The 10,721-nt window shown below is 39.2% G+C and overlaps 1 protein-coding gene across 1 annotated transcript; it reads right to left on the bottom strand.

The window, feature by feature from the left end:
* Window positions 1-9,730: 9,730 nt before the first annotated feature.
* On the bottom strand, window positions 9,731-10,721 carry LOC107977344 (vomeronasal type-1 receptor 4-like). The gene has a single exon (XM_027434057.1). It carries the CDS (start codon window positions 10,670-10,672, stop codon window positions 9,731-9,733), a length of 942 nt encoding a protein of 313 aa, XP_027289858.1. The 5' UTR covers window positions 10,673-10,721.

Below are 10,721 nucleotides of genomic sequence, written 5' to 3'. Positions count from 1 at the left end.
TATATATATATATATATATATATATATATGATATACACTCATAAACACACATACACACACATATACAAAAATGCACACACATAAACTCACACACCCATTATAATGAGCCTAAGTAGGAAGGTGACTGTTTTCACTTTCAGGCTATCTTGAAAGCAGTCTCCATCTAGACATCATAATCCAGTAAATTCGGTATTAGGTGTTTTAAGTTAAGAATATTGAAACATTGATTATATAGCAAAGGTTAGGTGTACAAATTATTATAAAATTTCTTTGGATTTCTGAAATATATTCATAGAAAATATAGTGTTGTATGTCTTCCAATGAGATAATGTTCTTCAATAGGTAGAAAGTTTTTGACCAGTCTTGACATAAAATTCATGCCAGTGGAATTGATGTTTGTAATCTTCACTCTATCAGAATTTTCCAATCATAAGTCTAGATCGGTCTGTGCCAATTCAAAATAAAATGAAAATAATTGAAAAAAAAGAATGAATGTACATGAAAGAGAAGGAATGAGTAAATGGATTAAGGAAAGAATGAAGAAATAAAGAGAAGAATTCCACTTTAAATAGGGATAACCTTTTGTATTGTGTGGGAGTAATTAGATTTTTCAAGGAAGTGGGGACACAGGCTGTTCTTTACCAACAGGGTATACCCTGAAATCCCTGTTAAAATATATTGAAGTCTTAATCTTAAGGAATACAGTCAAGTCTCCACACCCATTAAAGTCTCATGTTTACAATTATCCATGTCTTGACATGAAAATAATTTTCATCTACATGATGTGTGTCACCACAACAGCTAGTGCTAAGCTAAAAGGGTGAGTCATTCTGTTTTGAGATGAGATTCTGGTCCCGGATTTACAAGCTTATTATTCCCAGGTCTCCTTTTCTACTACAGAGTGATTTTCAGCTCAGGTCTAGGTCCACAACACCGTCTACATAACTCCCTGAGAAAACTTTCAAATGGCTTTCTACCAATGACATGCCAGTGCAAACATGCTCACATCACAGGAACAAATATAATAAAGCAATTAGGAGTAATTAGGAAGAAAACATCACTGTGAGTCCTTAGTGTTGCATGAGGGACACAGAAGTCACAAAGGGCTAATGTTAGAAAAACCAAGTTGGTTACATGCCCATGATGGGTATGGCACAAAGTTTGAGCCTTTCCCAATGCCCAGACATCCTTGGAGATTAATTTAAACTCTGAAGAATAACTAAAGTGTTAGGTGTGAAGGAAGAAGATGCAGCAAATAGTGTTTTTCTCCCTGTCCTCAAGCCATATTTTCTAAAATGATGGGTTCATTTTACTGTGTAGTTATCACTCATATTTTATAAACTCTTTTCCATGCATATAAACTACTTTATATGGATACTTAATATGGAGTCTCATATAGGGTTATTCTGCTCTGAAATTACTTGTAAGTGGATTGTAGCACACACATGAATATGTTTTCATGTCTTGACTTAAGAACATATTGGGGCTATTGGTGTATTTTAAAAATATAATCCTTTTGTTAATTATTTGATAATGTTACATACGAATACAATGCACTTTGATAATGTTCACCCAATTACCTGTCCTCTCAGGTCCTCTATATCCACCTCCACATTCCCAAACTCTCCAAACTTCATATCCTCTATTTTTAATAACCTATCCAATCAATATTTGCCCTCCAAATACTCAATGATGTGTGTGGTTATTCACTAGAGCTTGGTTTATAGGGGATATACCTTAAGGAAAACTGACTGTCCCTGTCCAGAAGCTATGAACTGTCCATATTTCCTCAGTTAGGGTTGGGGTATGAAAAATCCCTCCCTCATGCTAGAAAGTTGACTCTTGTGTCTCTCTTATTCTGGCAACCATAGCTTTTGAGATTGTGAGTGTGGTGGTCTTGTCATAGTATATAGATATTGTTTTTCTCAGATCCTCCATGGTACCAGGCTCTTAAAATATTTCCCTTCCCTTTTCCATAATGTGACCTGAACCTTGTTGTGAGGGGGATGAAACAAATATCCCATTTGTGACTGGGCCTTACAGACCCACTTATTCTCTGAATGTTGGTCAGTGTGATAGCCACCTACACAGCACAAAGAAACTTCTCTCATGAGTTTCGAGGTTTTACTAATCTATGGCTATAAACATAAGAATTTAGAGGGTAATTTGACACTATGTTCTTTTTGAAAAATAATGGTATTCATTCCATCCATGGGCCTGAGGTGAGGTCCCCTACCATGGATTCTGGGCTCAAATTGCAGCACCAGGCTTCCTGTAAAGCAGCAGTTCTCAACCAATGGTATACATGGAAAACACATTTTATGATTTATTTAAACACATTTATTTTCTTTGCTCCTTTATAACTGTAATTTTGCTACTGTGCAATGTCTCTATCCCTAGTATATTGCAATATACAATTTCTGATGTGGAAAACCACTGGTTCATAACTTCTGCTCTGGAACAAGCCCCAAATCCAACTGGAAAATGGCTGGTTACTCCAATAATAGTTGCACCAATGTACCCGTTGTTATTCTTTTGCTTAAATTAGAAAAAGGTACAAGATGAGACATGAGAACAAGAGATGCATTAACCATAGTATATTACAGGCCAGCAGAGTGGAGAGAGTAAGAGAGAAGAGAGACAGAGAGTAAGGAAGGGAGAGTGTAAGATAAGAGAAGGGAGGAAGAGAGAGAGAGGCTGAGGAGTTGGAACTTTTAAAGGGAACACTTGCATGCACACTGAGGTCCCACACATGCGCAGAGTCCTCACACAAGTTCGTAATGCGTGACGAGTGACGTGATGGCATAGCACATCCCTGTGCATGCCCCGCCCGTTGTCAGGGGGCAGGGCCAACCTGGTGTCTTTCCTAACACCCATGGCAGTATCTTACTATGCTGATCATTGTTTTAATTTACAGTGTTCACAGCTGGGTAAGATATTGGTGACTTTCTCCAATATCCCGAATGGGTCTCAGGTGGTATGAAATTTACCCAGTGGGGATGAAACTTCTTGGTCAGTGTGAACATGATTTCTCATGTCCATTTCCAAAGTGTGTGGCATCTTCAGCCACAGGGCCTTACCATTTTTACGGCAATGGTAATCGTCTGTATTGTTTGTGGTCTCTAAGACTCTTAGACCAACAACTCAAGAGAAGGCATCTCACACCTGGCATTGAAGTTGTCAGCCTGTGCCTTCTGAGATAAGCATATTCTGTAAAGGATAACCTCAATTAAACACTCATGGAGCATACTATACATTTCCTAACTGTAACACACATTATATCACAATAACTCAGTTGTATTGTCAAACCCAGATTATCAATATCTATGTAGGAATATTATCTGATCTCTTAGCACCATTGGCATTTCCATCATAACAGTATCATTTGTGGCAAATGAAAACAAATTTTTCTCATGAAAAATCTTAGCCAAGGTCAACAGTATCATTTGGCAGTCTTCCTTCTTTAGAGTATGTTCTCATCCAAATTGTAATTTATAGACAGAAGATACAGCAATAAGATAAGACAATTACTGACCAGAAGAAATGACATAATGAGGATAAAATTCTCAGATGCTTTGCAGCTGGAGGACCAAGTGATAACTTCTGTAATATTCAGAGAAATCTCACAGGTAATACATTATACAAAAGCCAAATTATTGAATCAGGAATATTTAAAAACTGTCAGTTTTCTACCAACACAAATAAGGAAAACAGTCCTGTTTTGTGAACCGAGAATGGAAATTAAACTAAAAATGAGACCCTGAATGAAACAAACTTAAAAGTGTAGATGCAGACTGTCTACACAGACCCAAGGAGGGTGTCATGGTTTGGTGGTACCACTGCTATTTAAAAATAATATGTCAATACCTGCTAATAATGGTGCTAAAGTCAGGACTGAAAGACTCCCCCATCCAAGTTCTGGGAGTAAAATGTAGCTCACCCTATGTTAGGGAGAAGATGGAGGTTTTATCCCCCAGTGAGAATGTCTTCGATTTTTGAGTTGTGCACTTTCTAGGGGCCAGAGGACTCCAGGCTAGACCCATTTCTTCTTTGCAGAAAAGGAGAAATTTTCTCCTAGGAAAAATTATTTGAAAATAATCATGTTAGTAATGTAACTCCTCAGGAGAAAGGAGGAGGCCAGATTAGTACTTTTCAAAGAAATGAATGCATGTAAAGAATAGAATTATACAAAACTAAAACATCTGAAGAAACTTTAAGAAAGTGGATGTTACAGAACACGGGATGTAGCAGGTAGAGTCATGAAGATAACCATGTTTGTAAAATGAACCAAACAGGGCCACAGGGCAGTGGTGACAGGTTTCTATTATTTTTATTCTCATGTACAGATACATACAGGAAAAATACCCATACAGACATGTATTAATAGTACATGTGAGGATTTGCAATGTGATACTCTCAGACATACGCACTGTGGCCATGTGTCATACTTACCCTTCTTATCTATTCCCCCCTTTCTGTTCTCTTCTTCATATTTCACTCTCATCCATTTTTGTTCCTTGGATTAATATGAACGAAAAAGTAATATTTGCCTTTGTGAGGCTGACTAATTTTTTAAGGTACAATCTGTTTCCATCCATTTTTCTGCAGCATTTTCAGAGCAGTGATGGCACTCAAAGAGTTGTGGTGTCTAGGTATGAGAAGCAAGAAACAACCACTTGGAGCTAGAGAGCTGGCTCAGTGGGTTGAGCATGTAGTGAGCTTCCTTCCAGAGGAACTGGGTTCTGCTCTCAGTAGACACATCAACTGGCTCACAACTGCCTGTATTTCCAGTTCCTGAGGATCCAATATGTTGGCCTTGCCTCTGTGGGAAGCAGGCATGCCATGCATGTGGAGCACGACATATACCAAGGTGCACACACCTACACAAAATAAAAACTTTAAGATGTGATCAAAACATCTCGGGCTGGAGAGATGGTTTGTTGCTTAAAAACACTAAAACACTGACTGATCCTGCAGAGGATCCAGACTTTACTTCCAACACTCAATGGTGGCTCAAAACCATATGTAACTCCAGTCCTTAGAAGTTGAACACCCTCTTCTGACCTCTTCAGGTAATTTATGCATGTAATGTACAGATACATATAGGAAAAATACCCATACAGATAAAATAAACCATGACCCTCCTTCTTCTGCACACACAATCACACACACCTGAGCAGTAAATCCTTTCCTAAGCATAAAGATAATTTCTGGTCTCCCAGATGTATTTCCTTATGTTCACCTATACTTTGGCTATTGTCACCTAATAATTTGTAAAAAAATTACTTGTAAAATTTGTAAAGAAATTCTTTTTTAAAAAGATAATTATTCTACATCTTTGAAAACCTCTCATTAATGAGTAGTAAATTACATAAAATAACATTATAAAAAATATGTGGTGATAACACCACACGACAGAGGGTCAGTCTTGGGGTGCTCAATATTTTCTTTCTTTTTAAAAATTCTTACTTATTATTCTCTTATAGAATACATCCCAGCAACATCAACTGAACACAGCAAAGATAACAATAAGACCATGCACAAACCTTCACTTTGAGGCTGAGGAAGGCAACCCAGTAGTAGAAACCCAAGAGCATGCAAAAGAGTCAGAGACAGACAGCCCCAGTCCCACTGTCAGGAGTCCCTAAAAATCCCCCCAAACCAACAATCATAACATATATGCAAAGGACCTAACCCAGACCCATGCAGGCTCCACAATTGCAGCCTTAGTCTCCGTCATCCCCCATAAGCTCTGCTTAGTTGATTCCTTGGACCATGCTCCCCCAGTGTCTTCGACCACTCTGGCTTCCACTATTTCTCTTGTCTCTCTCCTCAGAGCTGGGGGACCTGATGGAGAACAACCTTGGTTCTTTCTCTAATGCTGGCATTTGTTTGGGGTCTCTCCATATGTTCCCAGCAACTGTCAGAGGCAAGCTCTCTGATGAGGGCTGGCCTAGGCATCAATCCTAGTCTCTGAGCTATCCAGCGTCCATCCTTGTTTATCCAGACAGGGTTGGACTTGGACTCCCTCTTGTGGTATGGGCCTCAAAATAGGACACTGTTTAACCACTCCCACAAGTTCTCTGCAACCATTGCCCTAGCAAATCTTCCAGTTAGAACAGATTGTAGGTTGAATGAAGGTAAAGTGGATGAGTTGGTGTCCCAGCCATTCCTAGTTACAGAAAACGATGGACAGTTCAGATTTCATAACCCCCATTAATAGGAGTCCTCACCAGGGTCACTGTTGTAGATTTCAGGAAGATTCCACTGCATTAGGGTTCTACATTGCCTCCCAAATGCCGGATAATTTCAGCTGTTTCTCCCCATACTCTTTCTCTCCATCCCTTTACCCACAGCCGTTACCAACATTCCCATCCCTACCTGGCCCCAATCCATGTGCAAAATCTATTTGATTTCTCCTTCCAAAGGAGACACATGTGCCCCACTTGAACCCTCTTTGTTACCTAGTCTCTCTGTGTCTATGGATTATACATGGTTAACCTTACAGCTATAATGTCCACTTGTAAGTGAATACATGAAATAATACTGCAGTTAACATTTTCTTTGGGCCAATAACCAGCTCCTCAATGAAGACTCAGAGGCTTATTATTAATTATGAATGCTTGGTCTTAATTTGGGCTTGTCCTACTGATCCTTTTAACTTGCTATAACCTAATTCTACTCATTTACATTTTGCTTTGGGGCTTTTTATCTTTCATTCTGTATGTCCTACTTTCCTGTTTCCTCCATGTCTGGCTGGCTGATCCCTGGTGTCTTCTGGTTGTCTCCTTTATTTTTTCCCTTTTTTTCTCCTTTTGTTATTGCTTTCTTAAGACTGAATTTCTCCCCCTGCTTACTCTTTCTGCTCGGAAGTCCCACTATACCTCCTCCCTCACTATTGGCCATTCCACTTGTTATTGGATCAATCAGGTCCCTTAGGTAGAAATAGCAACACATCTTTACATAATTAAATAAACACAACACATATTTACATAGTTGATCAAATTCAAAACATCTTTAATAGTTAAACAAATGCAACACATCTTCACATAGCTGGACAAATATTCTGCAAGAAGATTTTTTACATTCTATTCATTTGCCTGGAAATTTCCTGATGCCATTTTTTAAACCACTGATACTAATCCATGATGTAAATGTGTTACATGTTCTTTATCCATTCTATACTTGGGGGCCATCTAGGTCATTTCTAGTTTCTAGTTATTATGGATAAAGCTACTATGAGCATAGTTGATCAAGTGTCTTTGTGGTAGAATGGAGCATTCTTTGGTTATATGACCAGGGATGGTGTAGGTGTGTCTTGTGGGTAGATCCATTACCAGATTCTGAGGAATTGAAACACTGATTTCCATAGTGGCTGTACAAGTTTGCATTCACACCAGCAATGGAGGAGTGTTCCCCTTGCTCCACATTCTTGCCAATATGAGCTGCCACTTGTGTTTTTGAACTTGTCCAGTCTGACAGGTGTAAGATGGAATCTCAAAGTAGTTTTGATTTGTACTTCAAAGATGGCTAAAGGATGTTAAACTTTTTTTTACATTGCTTCGTGGCCATTTGAATTTCCTCTATTGACAGATCTTTGTTTAGAACTATACCACATTTTTCCTTTTTTAAATTCGAATTAGAAACAAGATTGTTTACATGTCAGTCTCAGTTCCCACCCCTTCTCCCCTATCACCTCCCAACTAACACCCTACCTATCACATGCCCTTTCTGCTCCCCAGGGAGGGTGAGGCCTTCCATAGGGGGTCATAAGAGTCTATCATATACTTTGGGATAGGGCCTAGGTCCACCCCCAACTATACCACATTTTTAATTAGATTATTTTGTTTATGTTTGATTTCTTGAATTGTTTATACATGTTGTATATTAAACCTATATCAGATGCCATTTTTCTTATTACCAGTGTCCTTTGCCTCATAGAAGCTTTTAAGTTTAATGAGGTTCCATTTATTAATTGTTGACCATAGCGCTTACACTATATGTGTTCTCTTCAGGAAACTGTCCCAGTGTCAAAGTGTTTAATGCTATTCCCTATTTTTTGTGATACCAGGTTTACTGTATCTGATTATATGTTGAGGGCTTTGATCCTCGTGGACTTGAGTTTTTTTCTCATTTATTTTATTTGAATTACAAACAACATTGAATTGCATAACAATCCCAGTTCCCTTCCCCCTCCCTCCTCCCCTACCACCCCCCCAACTAAAACCCTACCTATCACATATCCTTTCTTCTAATCTACACCTGACTCAACCTTTCTGCTCCCTCATGACCTCTGCATCATTCCTCTTCTTCCCTTCTCATTCTCAAAGCGCCCTCCCCCCTCTTCCCATGCTCTCAATTTGCTCAGGAGTTGGTGACCCTTTCACCTTCTCCAGGGGACAAAGTTTGTCTCTTTTAGGGTCCTCCTTCTTTACTAGTTTCTCTGGCAGTGTGGATTGCAGGCTGGTAAACTCTATGAATAAAATCCATATATGAGAGGGTACATATCATGTTTGTCTTTTTATGATTGGGTTACCTCGCTCAGAATGGTTTCTTCTAGTTCCATCCATTTTCCTGCAAATTTCAAGATTCCATTGTTTTTTTCTGCTGAGTAGTACCACATTTTCTCTATCCATTCTTCAGTTGAGGGGCATCTAGGCTGCTTCCAGTTTCTGGCTATTACAAATACTGCTGCTATGAACATCGTTGAACAGATAGCTTTGTTGTATGAATGTGCTTCTTTTGGGTATATGCCTAGGAGTTGAATTGCTGGATCTTGTGGTAGACTCATTCCCATTTTCTTGAGGAGTCGCCATACTGATTTCCAAAGTGTCTGTACAAGTTGGCACTCCCACCAGCAGTGGAGGAGTGTTCCTCTTTCTCCACATCCCCTCCAGCATAAACTGTCATTGGTGTTTTTGATTTTGCCCATTCTGACAGGAGTAAGATGGTATCTCAGAGTTGTTTTGATTTGCATTTCCCTGATGGCTAAGGATGATGAACACTTTCTTATGTGTCTTTCAGCCATTTTAGATTCCTCTATTGAGAATTCTCTATTTAGTTCTATACCCCCTTTTTTTAATTGGATTGTTTGGTGTTTTGGAGACTAGCTTCTTGAGTTCTTTGTATATTTTGGAGATCAGCCCTCTGTCAGATGTGGGGTTAGTGAATATCTTTTCCCAGTCTATGGGCTGTCCTTTTGTCTTGTTGACTGTATTCTTTGCCTTACAGAAGCTCCTCAGTTTCAGGAGGTCCCATTTATCAATTGTTGATCTCAGTGTCTGTGCTACTGGTGTAATGTTCAGGAAGCGGTCTCCTGTACCAATTAATTCAAGGGTATTTCCCACTTTATCTTCTAATAGGTTCAGGTAGCTGGGTTTATGTTGAGGTCTTTGATCCATTTTGCCTTAAGTTTTGTGCAGGGCGAAAGGCTTGGGTCTATCTGTAGTCTTCTACACGTTTGCATCCAGTTATGCCAGCACCATTTGTTGAAGATGTTCTCTTTGTTCCAGCATATATATTTGAATTGTTTGTCAAAACTCAGGTGCTCATAGGTGTGTGGGTTAATATCAGGGTTTTCAACTCTATCCCATTGGTCATTCTACACCAGTAGAATTTGCAGAAGGTGGTGGAGAGAAGATTATGCTCAATACTTTCAAACTGGAGTCTTAGCATTCTACAATAGATTGAAGAATATGCCAATAAATAAGCAAAGGCAGATAAGTAACCCTCATGTCAAACTCGAAAGAAGCTTTCTCTTATGACAGCAGGGTAAAAATATGCTGGAACTATCCCGAATATTGCTGATGAGAACAAAGGGGCTAACTATGGGAAAGCATATTTCTAGAGCTAGAGATATACTTACTGCCCATAGCATTGGAACTTTGGAGTAGGTAGTAAAGATGACCAAAATGGAAGAGAATGAATAAGAGATGACAAATATGCACACCAGGGTGAGGATAGTTTGGGCAGCTCTGTCCTCAGGTGAAACTTTTAGACAGTGTTGAGCACTATGGATATGCTTGACTTGTCTCTTGTGTCTGTAGAGGATTGTCACCATGGAGACACTTGAGCAGGCCATGAGACCCAGACACAGACCATCCGTGAAGCACAGTAAGAACATATACAATGCCGTTACCACATTACCAGAAGCAAACCATGAACAGTATCCATAACTCATCCTACTAGTTGCATTTTTATTGTAAATGGGGCCTGACACTCTTGCTGGAGTTGAGATGTTTAGAAGGAGGCTCACAAGCCAGCTGAGTGAGCAGGAGGGACCAATGAACTTGTTGGCTCTGAGTTTAAGCTTCATCCACCTGGAGTTACTGGGGCTGATTGTGATAGCTTGGAAGCAACTTAGTAGGCACATGGCATACAGGGACACCCCCCTTGATAGTCGGTAAATGTACATTATCAATTTACATCCAGTGTCATCTAGGAAATACTTAAATCCAAAATCTGACATTGTCTGTGGAATTCCTCTTGAAATGATAGACAAACAGTTGGCAAAAGTCAAGTGCTCTATGATCAGGTCTTTTTTCATTAAATGTTTTCCAGTGACTATCGAAATTATATGATAAAATAATATTAAGGAATTTCCAAGCATGCCCACGGCAATCTCGGAGAAGAGGAAAATTCCCACCGCCAAGTTGTCAGAAGCCATTTTCATTCCTACTAAAAATGTAAATAGATTTATTGCGGTCAATAGAACCTGGAAA

This window comes from Cricetulus griseus, unplaced genomic scaffold, assembly GCF_003668045.3.
Source record: "Cricetulus griseus strain 17A/GY unplaced genomic scaffold, alternate assembly CriGri-PICRH-1.0 unplaced_scaffold_14, whole genome shotgun sequence".
Lineage (NCBI taxonomy): Eukaryota > Metazoa > Chordata > Mammalia > Rodentia > Cricetidae > Cricetulus > Cricetulus griseus.
The sequence above is the reverse complement of the archived record's forward strand: the minus strand, read 5'-3'. Positions and strand labels throughout refer to the sequence as shown.

Excerpts from the sequence above, each read along its gene's own strand:
- LOC107977344 (XM_027434057.1), bottom strand. The coding sequence starts at position 10,672 with ATGAAAATGGCTTCTGACAACTTGGCGGTGGGAATTTTCCTCTTCTCC.